General features: G+C 38.8%; 2 protein-coding genes across 3 annotated transcripts in view; both read right to left on the reverse strand.

Moving 5' to 3' along the window:
* The window catches only part of spidr (scaffold protein involved in DNA repair), a 47,546-nt gene extending 42,586 nt beyond the window's left edge, over positions 1–4,960 (reverse strand). The window contains exons 1-6 of the mRNA XM_015956742.3: positions 4,774–4,960; positions 4,394–4,531; positions 4,234–4,297; positions 3,675–3,848; positions 3,171–3,313; positions 526–758 (exon numbers count right to left, since the gene is read on the reverse strand). Of these exons, the coding sequence (XP_015812228.3) occupies positions 526–758; positions 3,171–3,313; positions 3,675–3,848; positions 4,234–4,297; positions 4,394–4,531; positions 4,774–4,788 (767 nt within the window). The 5' untranslated portion in view covers positions 4,789–4,960. The remainder of the gene's footprint in view (positions 1–525; positions 759–3,170; positions 3,314–3,674; positions 3,849–4,233; positions 4,298–4,393; positions 4,532–4,773) is intronic.
* Positions 4,961–6,185: 1,225 nt separating this feature from the next.
* On the reverse strand, positions 6,186–14,497 carry mapre2 (microtubule-associated protein, RP/EB family, member 2). Of its 2 annotated transcripts, none has more exons than XM_015956745.3 (7): positions 14,380–14,497; positions 9,171–9,298; positions 8,287–8,432; positions 7,987–8,203; positions 7,760–7,905; positions 7,054–7,212; positions 6,186–6,495 (listed from the first exon to the last, which is right to left on the reverse strand). In XM_015956745.3, exons 2-7 carry the CDS (start codon positions 9,289–9,291, stop codon positions 6,397–6,399), a joined length of 888 nt encoding a protein of 295 aa, XP_015812231.1. In that variant the 5' UTR covers positions 9,292–9,298; positions 14,380–14,497; the 3' UTR covers positions 6,186–6,396. The 2 variants fall into 2 exon arrangements, with proteins under 2 accessions (XP_015812231.1, XP_015812229.1); XM_015956743.3 differs by lacking the exon at positions 14,380–14,497 and adding an exon at positions 11,104–11,363.
* Positions 14,498–15,653: the final 1,156 nt, after the last annotated feature.

The raw sequence follows: 15,653 nt of genomic DNA on the forward strand, positions 1-15,653 counted from the left end.
ACACACACGCACACGCCCACACACACACACACACACACACACACACGCACACGCACACGCGCACACGCACACACACACACACACACACACACACACACACACACACACACACACACACACACACACACACACACAGAGAACATATGAGGCTTGCGCAGAACGATTTGTTTCAAAGAGGAATAAAAGATTTTCTGATGCAGACAAACAAGCCACTGAGCTCTACAGATAGCCATCTCTCAGATTGTTGGGCTTAAACGACATTTAGCACCCACATAATGGCACCAGGTGTCCCTTTCATCGTCAGCTCTGCAGTGGAAACATCACAATCGAACTTCGACAGTCACCTGGCAGAGAGCAATACGCCGTTGTGTCTGTAGACTTTGTTGGCTCCTTTATGAAGCAATGCTGTTTTATAGTTTTGTGCTCTAGGAGGTAAATCTGGTTAAAATGTAATATTATTGAATTTTAACTATTTAAGTTGCAGTGTAGGAGTAAAATATCAACATAGAGTTTCACAAATCAAACCTTTTAAACTTTCTTCTCTTTTTGGCGGAGTCTTCCGGGGTCTTGGACTGCCTATTCGCCTGTTTTTTGGGCGTCCGCAGCATCGCCTGACATCTCAGCCAGTCACTGACAGACTTTTTGCTGCCCTCGCCACTTTGGAGGGGAAAGATCTCAGAGTCCGGTTTGCTGGAGGTGAACGTCCCGCTAATGTCCTCTCCATCAGACGCATAACCCGAGATCTCAAGCTCATTTACCTACTCCAAAAAATAAAAACAAAAAAAAAGGTACATGACATGAAACTTTATTGACATTAAAGTTAAACACTGACTAACACCTGACTCAGCCATCAGTCAATTAACAATAATTAAATAAAGTCAACAAGCTCAAAGGAACAGTGGGTGGACATGGTACACTGAAATACTGTCAGGCTGATTAATCCATGGATATAGTAACAAAAGCTTTTTTTTTTTGCTGCATCATGTCTTAAAGCACCCGAGGAAATCAGTTCACATGGAAAAATCCACTAGAAACCTGAGTTCCTGTCATGTGCAGACAAGACCGAGCATACCAGGCGCTGTCAGCCAATCTGTTCTCTTTATTTGACTCAACTTGACCCTGCTAGGCAGCGTGCCAGCCGACGTCACACTCCAACCAGCTACAGAGGAAAAAGGAACACCATGTCCCTGGCTCCAGCTCAAAAATGTCTTCACCCCAGCACTGAAAGCATTGTAAATGCACAGCTCCACACAGCCTCATCCACTTGCTGCTTTTCCTGAACAAACAGTAGTAAAACCACTTTTATGGTGCTTCTCCCGCTTTGATGCAGGCAAGGATTTAACCCCTTTGGGCGTGCTGTTTGGAGCGTCAGACCGAGCTGTATGCAGGGAAGTGGCCGTCCTCTTAAAGTGTCCTTCACATGCTGAGTCGCCTCCCTGACTCCGCCTGTTCACTTTTCAACAGCTAGGACAATTACATAGACATTTGGCAGGCAAGCGCCATCCGAGTCAGCCATATATTAATTAGGAGTAATAAACGGTTGTATGAGGATCTCGGCCCTCTTGCTTCCCGCTTGATTTACTATTTCCCCACTATATAAGCATCACTGCACCACTGCTTGGACCACCGCTGCTAATATTTACACAACTTAGAATAAACTATAACATAAATCCACACACTAAATGACAAAAATGTTATTTTTCATCTCTAATAAACCTGTGGAAACTTCTCAAGAGAAACTCGAACACATCGATAGCCCTGGAAACGTGGACCTTTAAGTCGTTTGACCACAAGCGATTTCAAGTCGCGCTTGACCCCAGAAAGCTGACAGCAGCAAATCCAAAATGTGACAAAAGGAAGTAGCTATGGTCTGTGGGTTATTAATGTGATGGTAATCTGTCAAAAGGCTTCCTCTCAGCGTGCATCCTCATAACTTATTAGCTAATAGCATTCTTTAATATCACAATCATTAACAGTGCAATCAAACCAAAAGGTCAATAATTTGATTGTTTATGTAAATATGTCACATAAAAGTTAGACTGGCGTGGATCTGGGCACAATCACCACTCCCTGTGCATTCTGTGCATGCCAGCCATACCTTAACCAAACACTGCTTGTGAATGACTTATGAGAAGGAAAAAGTGTATTTGAATGCAAAGAAGTGCAAAAAAGGTACAATTTTAAACAATAATAACCTAGCAAGAGATGTTCATTCACCAAAAAACACAGCATTTTATCACTTTATATGAATGTAAATATATATAAACATATTTATCACCTCATCAATATATAAAAGATTGATTTCTTTCTTTCTTACAACTGTTTATAGTCTAATTAATCATTATAAACAGCACTGCTTTAAATTAAATTTAAACGGGATGAAAGGAGTCAAATCCTCAAATGTCATTTTAAATAAGCTCTATAATTTCCCCAGAAAAAGCTTCTGTATCTGTTTTGATTTCTCTAAACACTGTCACCCCAACTGTCTTTCAGAACTTGATTTTGATTCATTTTCTGAACCGCTACATCTACACAAGGTTCGTGGGGAGCTGGTGCCTTCCAGCAGTCACTGAGCGAGAGTGGGGGGGGGGGGGGGGGACAGAGACAAAACCATTCACACATGGACGGTAATTCAAATCTCCATCTCACCTGAACATGCACAGTTTGATCAGTGGGAGGAAGCTGGATCATCAAACTGATGCATGGGAAGAACATGCATGCTTTGCACAGAACGACTGCAGATGGGATTCAAACCTGCAACCTTACTGCTGCAACAATGCAACCAATTATGCCACCATGTCTTGCATGTAGAGAAATATATTAACATCTGCTTTAGATGGCTCAGGCGTCCCTTCCCCTTGAGCTAGGGTTTATAGCTCCCTGAGCCCGTGAACTTTGAAACAACATAACCTGATTCTAGAAAGTGCTGGATACAAGACTTTAGGCTCTGTCAAGTTTTCAAAGCACGATGGGAGAAAAACACCACCTTGTGGTGTCATTTACTGATGACAGATGTATTTTGTTTTGTGGATCATGCCATTGCTTGATGTCTTGCGCCACCTAGTGTCCTATAATAAAAACTGCAATTGTAAATACTATTGCACCCATCAGCCTATATTGTCTTTTGTAGGTTTTAACGAGAATAACATTAATATTCAGAGTTCACTCACAGTTGTAGGTTTAACAGGAAGGTCCTGTAGTTTCTCATCAGCAGAGTTTGACTCACAGTCTGAGATTTGTTGCCCGCTGTCGTTTTCAACATCCTCCTCAGACAAATCCTGATCACTGTCTGTGTCTATAACAGGAAGATCATCTAAAGACAGAGAGTGAGCATGTTTCATCAACACGTTTTTGCTTTTATCAAGCAGCAAATGTTCATTAAACAAGCAAAACGGAAAATCTAGAAACAAAATGAATGTAAATGAGATCAGTTCAACGCTGTTGGCATTGCACATTAAAAAGCTATTTTTAATTAAAGGACGACAACACAGCCAAAAATGAGGTATTTTATAACACTTTTTAAACCTGTTTAAGTCTCGCTCAGTTATTAAAATGTCTTTGTTTTCTAATATACTATAAAAGAACAATGATGGTTTGCCAAAATATGAAAAATCAAACTATGGATGCAAATATGTTAACTGTTAACTCAGGTGAAAAGGGGCTTAATCTTTTACCTTTGCATGACTGGACAGGAGCTGAGGGTCTCCCTAGTTTTCGAAACTGCTGCTGCTGTGAAGTTATTTTGGACTGATGATGAGCTTGATTTTCATTGTCAGAGGGTTCAGAGTCACTGGAACTCCATGCGATTTGTACTGGATCCTCAGAGAGTTGAGAATCACTGATCTGCACTGAGAAAAGAAAACAGAAGACAAAAAATTGTAACACGGCAGAGATAACCCGCTCAGGCTCAAAATAAGTTTTGATAAAAGGACGAACAACTAAGTCCTTCAGGGGTACTTCTGAGTAAAAAAAATGCTCATGAAATACGTATGTGGAGTAACCAGGTAGGTAGGTTTTAACGCCTGCCTCCAGAGGGTTAAATTACTTATCCACCTAATGAGAGGGCTAACTTTAGTTGCTTCAAAAGTCTTGTTTTCTTTACATCATGAGGGGGAAACCACAAGTTATTGCTCAAAGAAATAATCACATTATTACAGGCCAGTCCTGAAAAAAAAAATTAGAAAACCACAACAAACATTAATGATCCCCAAAAATCAACTATGTTCTAAATACCTAAAGCAGGAGACTGAGACAGCTTTCTTGCGACTGACAGTTTTCTTTTTGATGGGTAAAGATTCTGCAACAAAAGCCAAAATTAATATAGAAAGGTGAGAATTTGCGTTAATATTGCAAACAGGTGGGCGGCGTGATGCTTGTATGTGACAAGGTCTACCTTTATAGCCGGAGTCTCCAGAAAACTGTCTCCACACTTGGCCCAACTCCGGGCAGATGAAAGTAAGGACGTCTCTCTCTCAACTCTCTGTGGATTAGGAGACGAGGGGCACCATGTGGCCTTGGAGGACCGTTTACGCTGAGGATTTGTTGAATAATAAAGTTAGATTCAAAAGCTACATAAACACTTTAATTAAACGTTACATTAAAATCTAAAATACACTTAGAATATACTCAATAAAAATTTATCAAAATGTGGTCGTCCATAACTGGTGGGTAAGCTCCACTCTGTGGACGGGAGGAGTCACAACACCGGTGTTGCAAAAGCACTAGCTACAATATTTTAGCATAATTCAGCATGCTAGTTAGCAACTTTCTTACCTTTCGCGATGACATGCGGGCAAAAATATCAAACTAGTGGTAGCTGTTGTTGTTTGAGGAATCCTATAAGCTAAACGCTAAAGATTTATCACATTTCTGAAAAGCTAGCAGTGCTTTATGCCCTACTGATCTACAAGGCAGGTAGAGAGCTAACAAGAGGAAGTTAACTTGCGTGGCTAAGTTGAAAAATAGGGTGTTTCATTAATTGCCAGCGTAGTCCGGAGGCGGGCGGTATTGACTGTTGCACAACCATCATTTCCTCCTAAATTGTTTATTGAAATATTCCACAGATCAACTATTATTAAGAATAAACTAGTTATTTCAGTAATAAGTGATGCCCGCCATTAGTCAGTTTACTATAAAATGGTAATTCTCCTGTGGAGTCGAAATAAAAAAAAATTAACACCAAATTGATCTGTAGCATTTTAAATGACAAATTAAACATACAAACGTACATGTAACATGTCTGTTTTTTTTATTAAATATGTAAAAAGCAGGTCAAGTTATTCACAACCAAAATGCAACCATGCAACACATTTTTGGGGAATGCATAATGAGTGGGACACAAAAAAAATACATTTACCATTCATTATTATTATTATTATTATTATTGACAGTACATGTTTACATTCTTTATTTCATTTACACAATAATATATAACTAAAACATTGTGGTGCACCGGTCAGCTCAATATTAGTTAATGCTATATTAAGAATGGGTTTACAATGCAATTACTGGAATATAGTGAGACTGCGCAGTGAACCGACTCAAGCCCCTAAGACCTGTGGTTTAAAAAACCTATGAAAAATGTCAAAACTCTAAAACTGAAAATTTCAGCTGAAGGTGGAAATCTAAACACGCAGCAACATTTTAAGACTAGTTCAGTCTAAATGAACACACTGATGATCTGAAATCTTGTATTTGTGAGAAGAGCTGTCAGACAGCCCCAAAATGGCCTTTTACTACATTTTTACTCAAATCTGACTGGATTGACCTCCTTCATGAGAATGCAAAGCAGATTTTTGCACTACTTCTAAGGCTTAATAATAATAATAAATACGGTGAAGACTTATGGACAGATTGCCCAATACAGAGTCAATGCCAGTGCAACGTATGGAAGGTTAAATAAGAGCTACTGTGAGCCATTCCATGGCCTTGCTTATTGCATTCCTGTGATTAATGTTGATATGAAAAATGACAACAAAATAATAATAATAAAATAATTAAAAGGACAAAAGCTTAAGAGTTTAACACTTACACCGACAGGTAACAGTTACCCATCTAAACGTCAGCATTTTATCACAACTACTGTAGAATTTGAGTGGACTTTTCCACGCACGCGATCCTCGGAAACGTCTGTGATGGTCTGCGCTTGTCTGCTAGTGGAGGTTGTTTACACTAACCCGCCACAGCAGCTCACCAAAAGTCACAAAAACATTGAACAGTGAGCAAAGAGATACAAAAAGTAAAACCCTGTGATGGTACGCCTATCCAGGTGGTTGCTTGTTGTGCTCAGTCTTGGAGAGAACAAAATAAAAATAAGAACACGAGGAGTAAATAAAGTCCTTGACAGTTCTCACATCTTAAAAAGAGGGGTGTAACCATGGTGACTGATGATGGCAATCAGTATTCATCCTGTTCCTCCTGCTGGTCATGTGGTGCCCCCTCATGGGCTTGCTGGTCCACTTCCTGTCCGTCACCCTCAGCCAGTTCTGCTCGATCCTAAAAGGAAAAGCCGACACGGATTATAGTTTGAGGCAAACTCATGTAATTAACTAGCCTGGCAAGCCAGACTAAATAAATGTATTATTTAGTCTGGCCATGCTCCATTGACGGCTCTCGGTTGTGGGGCGGGTTCTACCGTTGTCTTTCAAATGATCTCCGCATTCCACTGGACAATGAATGTGACATACTCTTGTTTCACTCTGTTGCATCATCCCACCCACCAGGCATATAGAGTGCCCTGATTGGCCCACAAAGCGGATAAAGCTCTGTGATTTGTTCACTAAGCAGATAGAGTACTATGACTGGCCCACCATTATGGACCAATCACAGCTCTTTATGTGTTTGAAACCCCTCTAGAGAGCTGTGATTGGCTAGCCAAAGTCCTGGTAGGAGCTGCGGAGGTTCCAATGGAGCATGCCTAGACCATTCTTTGCAAAGCAAGAATTTGGTCTAGTTCACTAGGCTAGTAATTAACCACACGTTAATGAAATTCTTCCACCACAAACATCGCTGCAGATCTGCCCAAAACAGCGTTTAGATGACTCATCAGCTGACCTGTTCATCTGAGGCATAAAGCACCTCCATGAGCCGATCGACAAATGGGGCGTTTTCTTCGCTCTGCTCCTGACACAGCAGCTCCACTTCTCGCAGCTTGCTGAAGTAGTAGTCTCGCTCCTTCTCGACTCCTTCAAGTGCCAATTTTAATGTGTTCACCTGGGAAATAAATTAATAAAAAACAGTGCTTGGAGCATCAAATAAAACTAACCAGGTAAAACAGTAGAAAGCTGAGAAACAGAAGAATAAAGAGAATCAGTTCAAAATCAATAAAATGCTTTGTATCGAATTTAGAGATTAAAGAACCTAAGCAGGAAATCTATAAATCAATCCTTTGTTTTGAAACCGCTCTTTATCGTATCAGCAAGCTAGCAGGTCTCCTTATAAAAGCAGACTCAAGCTGGAGTTGTGTTTGTTTTGACCTTGATGTGTTGGGCCACTGTAATGCAGCCTGACTGATCAAACAGGCCACGCCCCCTACCCCTGTCCTGCTCTAAGGTTGGGTCAACCATGCTGGCATCTTGCCAACAACAAAGAGCATGTTGTGCATTTTGTGGATGAGCATCTGTGACCCTGGATCTGATCACAGTTTAATGACTGCTTAGCAGTCAAAATGAGGGCTAGTTTAATATAATGGGGTAAGTTGATGTAAACAGACCCACATTAGTACGTTCACTGCAAAAGAAACCGGCTTTGTTGATTCTACCTGCTCTGTAAGATGTGTGACCTGAGATTCCAGGTCTTTCTCTCCTTTAGCAGGAGGCGTTGAAGCTACAGGGATCTTTTTAGCGGACGAAGGTCTAGACGTCGGTGTTGCTGATTTGGGGGTCGTAGCGCTTGATCGGGATGCTCCTGCAGCACATGAAAAAAACCTGTGTTCAGAATTCTAGTTGCATTTATATTCATTTAAATACTGTTGCAGTGGATGCTTACCCGCCGTAGGGGAGCTGGCTGCATGGTGAGACTTCTTTGGCAGATTGAAGATTTGCTCGCCTGGATCAGGTGGGGGGATTGCATCCTGACCCTGCCTGGCAGCGACTGGGTCATACTCTTTACCGTCATAATTGGCATCAAAGAATTTTTTAAACCACTGGATGAAATCAAGATTGTCCTGAAATCTGCCTTTTACCAGCTTCTCCACAGGAATAATCTGAAAAAATTATATATATAAAAAACATTTAGCCCACAACAGCATGCAATTGTTTGGAGTAAAGTAACGTTTTAGAAACCCACCTTGTCCACATTCATTCTCTTGAAGGATGCCTGCAAGAGTTTGAAATTGTGAATATACTCGTGCTCCAGTTTAGCTTGAAACTTGACCTTTTTAAGGCTGATGCAGCCAGGGAAGAGCAGGTCCATGAACTGGCAATAAGCAGCTCCTGTACAAATAACAAAACAGAATATATATCCTTTATTGTTCTGTGGAAGATGGGAGGGATTCAGGTGTGACAGCAGCAGTTCAAAGTAAATGCAAGTATGCATATCCATGAAAATATATATATACACTTAACAAAAGACTTTACAGTAACAATATGTGCATAAAATACAGTTTTACAAGAAAGTAATAATTTGCTGTTTAAATAAACATGTGTATACAGTAAAACAGGCACATTGGGGAACAGAGCCCAACTTTGTTTATTACCGAGGTATAAATGTTCTCTAAAATAATAACTGTTATTTTTCTTCACATTTAGCTTGTTGTGTTTCCTTAAATATTCCCTGAATGACATTTTTCATATAGGCATGTCATTTTAAAGAGGACGCGTGCTCCGTGTAAGACGTAACGTGCAAATAAGATGTGGTCAAACAATTAGTTTACACCTTTAATAAAGTGGGGCTGTGCACAAGTGTTTGTGAGGCTGCAACTGACTGAAATTGGATTACTTACTGCAGACTACAGGATTTATTTTTAGAAAACTCTGCTAAGGAGAAGGGAATCAGTTTCCTCACAAGTGACTTCAACTTAGTTCACACTTAAATGATGATTTTAAGTGTAAAACATCTCTAAAAATATTTTTTCTCCTGGAAAAGCCACTGACACTTGCGTGTACGGAATAAAAATACCTAAAAAAACAAAAAAGACTGAACTAAAGGCGTTGTTTTTAATCTGCTCTCACCTGAGGAGAGCTGCTCCACTTTCGTGTAGTTTAGGCAGAGAATGTCGTTAACCCAGGCAGTGATGTCATGCCTGCTCATAGTCTCCTGGGTTATTGAGGTAGAATACACGTTGACCGCCATCCCCCAACTGAAAAACAAAAACATCATTCTGTCCCTCATGAAGTAAAAACAAAAATAACAATCTTATTTTCTCATATCTAAAAAAAAAAATCAGTTAAAGAAATTATTATTACCTGAAACAGTGAAAGAAACCAAACAAATGCAGATTACATCATAATTTTGGGTATTTTATCACACACACACACACACACACACACACACACACACACACACACACACACACACACACACACACACACACACACACACACACACACACACACACACACACACACACACACACACACACACACAACCCTCTTTGTTGCAACACAATACCAGTCCAGGCCACCTCATGCACAACATTATCAGGTCAAAATACTTTCAAAATGCCTCAGCTTGCATAAAGTGATTGTGACCCCCCCCCCCCCCACACACACACACACTAGTAATTTTAAAAATCCATGTCACAACTCGCAGATTATTTTATAAGAAGTGTTTTGCAGGAAAATCATTAATTTATCAATCTATCTTTAGGATTTTCTTTAAAAAAATTTAATCTCAGAAAGAGATATTGATGCATACATTTTTGTAATCAGTATCTGAAAATATCAGATTTTTCCTAAATAGAAATAGTTGCTCCATCATTAAAGAAAAAGGAAGCTTATCGGGTTACATAACACTAGCATCGGGGCTACAAATAAACATACATACCAAGGCACCAACAATTATATGCAAACTTTGATCCTTAATCTACAGATTAGGCCATTACACAAACTGTCCACATAAGAGCCAATCAATATTTCTTAGTCCACCACTTCACCCAAGAAAAAAGAGATGTGGGTATTTTATTGTGTAATAAAGTATATTTGAAAAAGTAAAAAAATCTAAATAATAATACAATCCAGAATAGTCTTGGGGATTCTTGCAAGAGCCTATCATAAAACTTTCTTAGCTCAGATTAAGCAGTTCTAACTTGTGCCAGTAAAAGCAGCTATCACATGTATATTTTCAGTTTCTTACAAGTTTCCAGTCATTATTTTTCTGCTATTTTTAAACAGCAAAAAACACAACATAAATAAAAAAGAACAAACCATTTCATGTATTTTAATCTCTCATCTCCATGCACACAAACCATTTCAGGCACGGTCAGAACAAGCTGCACTAATAATGGCGTGACTGCATTAAAATAAATTCCATGCACGAGAATGAGCAGATAGTGCTGAGGTGCGCTGCAGAAGAGCTGAAATTGTGGATGAAGGAAGGAAGGAAACTGGGCCAGCCCATCTCATGTCAACAAAGCGGATGTATGCGCCGCTGTTAGCATGCTTTGTTAGCATGGCAGGGCTGGGCTGATGCCAGAATCCTCCCATGGAGAAGAGTTAATTCTGCTGCTGCTGTTTGTGTTTCACACTCCAATAAAACCCACCAAACACTATTTAATCAGGACACAATAGGCTGTTTGGTCTTTAGCGGAAGGATTTGGGACGAATGCTGTAGCAGCAGTAGCGGTGGCTGGTTGGTTGTGTCCGTCATTTGACCCAACCCCCTAAAATCTACCTGTACCCTCCCAGACCACAACACCTAACCATCTATGGCCTCCAGTGGTCATCTTAAAGGGTTTCCTGCAGTTAAAATGGGTGATTTGATAGAGAAGTGCGCCACAGTTTCAGCTAACAGGACGTAACATTGGGAATGCAGCAATGAGGGAAAAGCGGACGGCTGCAAATGAAAAGCAGCCTAGGAGAAAGGCCAGAACATGGGTTTCTAGCGGTGTCCTTATTACTACTATTGCTCTAACGTGGTAGCTAATGCGGCGTTACACCGGTTTACCTGTAGGCGCGCTCTCCTCGCACTGTATTTTTCCTGTAAGGAATGATGTTGGTTCCGTTGTCCGGGACGATGTCGTTGTTATTTTCTCCATTTGGGGAAAGGGCTTGGGTGGGACCGGGCATTTGGGTCTCTAAATGTCGAACAGATACTCTGTTCTATCTCTGGTCGGATGGGGAAACAAAAAGAAGAGCAGGAACGAGACAAATGCCACAACAAAAGTGCCGCAGCTCAGTCGGGAGGCTCTCTGCTTCTGTCCGCTTATCCCTGGTGACGTTGTTCCAACCTGTACCACGTGACTATTGGGGTTGGCTGCCTGTTCCTTAAGGAGGCTCATTTGTGTTGAAAATACATAAAACAGACATCTGGCTTTTGAAATATTTCTAAAATAAGACATGTTTCGGTCTTTAAGTGCAAACGTAACAAAAAAAATACAAATTAGTTAGGAAGGAAAACGCAGCCAATCTCTCCTTCAAGTGGCAAAGATGTAAAATCAGCACTAATCTCCCGATGACCCAGATTATCTCAAGAAGTAGGTGGCAATAAAATCATTCTTCATGTCTGCTCTGAATAAATGACTCAATCAAGCAAATTTAATGTCCGTGATTAAAATACACAGCTCAAACATGCCAAATATTTATGTAACAACTATTATATTACTATGACAGAAACTAACACTTTTCGTTGGTGGTGTAAATTAGAGAAACAGATTTATGCACAACTTAATGATCAATTTAGCCTAAATATAAATCATGAATACAAATGAAAACATTTGCACATTTTATTTTATTTTGACACTTTAAAAGTGCTTTTGCAGCAGTTATAGCTGCAGCTCAGACTCCAATTGTTATGCAAGTATCCCAAAATCAATACTTTGTACTTTCAGCTGACAAGCGATTTGCAACTGTTATTTATTGACCTAATTAACGTTTTCATGTCTACCTGTAAAAATAAATAAATAAATAAAACAGATACAGATACAGATTTGATGAAGGGACGTGGTTAAATAAGGCAGTGACATCATATTTTCTGTTTAACAATCAATTAAAAAGCAATTAGTTCTTCAAGACACAGACTAAATAATTTGAGATCAAAACTGCCTAACTGAAGCTGTTCCACTGTATTTTCTTACAGTGGTGAAACAACTCTTCAGCAGCAACAAAAACTCACATGGCTAAAACTCTATCGCCCCCTTCAGGTCAGAGTTAGTTAGGGTTACAACCGGTTACAACCCAAGATAAAATCTTAAATATGCAAACATCAATAAACCAAAACTAATATAGAGTAACATTAATACAAATCTGACAAATGATTATTGTGTCTGTTCTGGGTTTTGCTTTCCAAATGATGATGCTTTAATTTGATTTCTCAATGTTTAATATAATTTAATACTTGGTGTTTGAGTAAAAAAAACACATGAGTTTTTATTGATAAAGTGCTTTTTTATGCATCCCTGCAAAGTAAAATCTGAAGCATTACCAAAAGCTTAGCCAAGTAAAGACACAGAAAAATTCCAGAAATTATTTTATCGAGAATTAAAACATTAATCGTGACAAAGAGCTATTCAATCAAACACGTCATTGAAATAATAACACAAGCAGTGGAACGTGGTCAAATTTCACACACACCAGGAAAATGAGAAACTCTTAGTAACATGTGGATAAACTATGTCACTGCAGCTCTCATCTGAATGAGCCTTACACCTCAAGATCCCGATGCCTGAAGAGTCAATACTGATGTATAGAATCCACATCGACAGAAGATTATTTATAGATCATTTCCTTCAACTCATGCTCCCACCTGTGCTAATGGTTTAATCAACATTGATCTTATTCTCATGTGAGGGAAACAACAACCATATATGCTAAAAATGCACAAAATCATCATTTATAACCACAAATAAACCATGAACTTTCACTATACCAATGCTACATGAATGCTGCACGTCTATATGCAGCTTCTTGTCAATAAATCCTGCCTCTCAGTGCACGGCTGTCCAGACGCAGCAGCACACCAAGCTGAAAGCCTCACTCAGGATTTCTGTTAATGCAGCATGCTGTCAATTTAAATAATAACAGATAACATATTGTTTCTGCTTGGAGGATGATACTTTACTGTAAGCATTAAGATAGTATGCTGGCCTGCAGAGCCTAAGCTAATTTCCTATTTCATCAGTTTCCCCATCCCTTTTACATGAACAGTGGCAGCTTGACTCAGAACATTAAAAATCTGTTAAGATTCTTAGATTCAGCATCTCAAGGCAATTGCCCTTTTGAAGTCCAGTTTTATACCCAAACCACCAGATTTCTTTTGGTTTTGTGTCCAAGGAGTCAGACATTTTCATTCAGGCTTTCTTGAGTTAGTTTCTTCTGGATTTGGCTGCTTTATACATGCATTTTCAGCCAAGTCCTTGTATTGTACTCGAATTAGGAAAGTTGAGAACTGAAGAAATGTCAACCTCTCAGGGAATCCCCAGTATCAGTGCTAAGATACGGACATTCATTGATCGTAGATCCCCCCCCCCCCCCCCCCCCCCACACACACACACACACAAATTCAGTTAAATACATATTTACGTTTGTGAGAGGCTCCCAGTAACTAAGTGCTTTAGTGGCCAGCTGTGTGGACAACACTAGTTTGTCTCCTGAAGCCTTCTGTAAGCCTGGATATGTTAGTGTTTTAATCAAAATACATAGACTTAAACAAAGTAATTGGTAATATATACTACAGTAGAATAAGTGCAAAAACTGTAGACGTTTTAATAAAACGAAAACCCATAAAACCTGGGGAAAATTAGCTCTAAAACACCTTAGATTAGAACAACAAAGTTTGTTGTAAACAAAATAAATGAGGGATTCCTAAAGAAGCTGTTCACTCAGCTTTAGTTGCTGAAACATCTGTTATTTAAAACAAGCTAATGTGTCACTGGTCACAGGGCAGCTAGTTGAATGGAGTCTCGTAAATGAAGCTAACTCCTGGCAGAAATGTGAGCTACAGTGATTGAGAACAAAGTTACTAGCCTTCCTATCATTGAAGAGGGCGAGTTTCTCGTCCAGCATACGCTGATTAAAGAGACAGAGGTACATTTTGTCCAGCTAACCGCCAAGTTACACTAGCTAATATTCATGCTCGCATCATCAAACAGCAACAGTCAACATGTGCCGTCGTACGTCGCTACAAATGTGTAGCCATCTTTTGGTTTCTTCTTTAATTTATCATACTAAACGTTTCAAATCACGTTAAAGATTTAAATTAATCAGCACGGGAAATCTTACTCACCAGTGAACTCCAACCCGCTGGTTACAAGATGTTAAAAAAGGGATGTTTCCGGGCTGCGCTGAGTCACCCCACACCCTCAAATACTCCTTTGGAGAGCGAACTGCAAGCGTGCACCCGATTGGTCAGCGTCTCAACATCGTGGAAGCTGATTGGTTCGGTTTCGACATGTATTGTGAAAGTGACCAATCGCGTCTCGATGCGTCGATCATTCACAACATGAGACCTTGCTGGTTTGCCACCTTGTCACAGCACTTTCACTTCTAAACACATTTAAAGTCCATACTTTTACTATTAATACATAAAAAATATATTTAGGCCACTATCACATAAAAGAAGACCAAGTAAGTAAAACAAATAATAACGTTGGCAAATATTATTTATAAACATGTTATACATTTTCGATTAAAAAAAACAGGAATTGCTAGCTGAAATATTAAATTACCATCAAACAGCTAAAATAAATTTACTACAAATTTAATATATTTCAGTTGATAATAAGGGTGGTCTAATTTATCTATTTTTGTGATTTGTGTTTTTCTGCTTGCATTTTGTTTGTTATGTTTAATCCTATTATTATTATTATTATTATTGCTTTTGTGAATAAAAAAATATTTTTCATTTCATTTTCATTTGTCATTTAAGTTGAAGAAAATACAGTGTTTTGCAGATTCTGCATGTGTTTTGTTTTGAATATTGTGAACTGAAAAAACTTTTCTTTTAGTGAAGGTTATATAAGTCCTGTTGTAAATTACGGTGTTTTGTTTGCTCTGTTTTGGAATGTTTTTGCTTTGGTAAAGTGAAAAGCAACTTTTCTTTAGTAATAAATAAGTGATGTAGTAAGGTCTGCCTACTCCTTTTCCAAACGAATACATCATTGTATGATGTAAATGACTGAATTATCTTGTAAGAAAATATATTTGAAAATAAATGACTAACACTTTGATAATATGAGAAGAACTTTTTTATTTTAAAAGCCAGAAATCAATTTTAGAGATTAAATAGCTTGCTTTTATTTATTTTTTCATATATTTTTTACTTCATATAATTTATTGTAATTACATTTGAATTACATCTTTATTATACTACAGTTATTAGGCAAATAATTGCAAAAATCCTGTTTAAATTTTAAAGGCCAACTGCAGTCCTTCTGTTTTGACAGCAGGTAGCAGTCATGCACTTGATAACAAATGAACAAATCTTGTAAATTACACAGCACAATGAGCATATTCTGATAAACAAATATTGTAAAGTACAATAGAACACAATAATAAAAC

Source organism: Nothobranchius furzeri, chromosome 11, assembly GCF_043380555.1.
Source record: "Nothobranchius furzeri strain GRZ-AD chromosome 11, NfurGRZ-RIMD1, whole genome shotgun sequence".
Taxonomy (NCBI): Eukaryota; Metazoa; Chordata; class Actinopteri; order Cyprinodontiformes; family Nothobranchiidae; genus Nothobranchius; species Nothobranchius furzeri.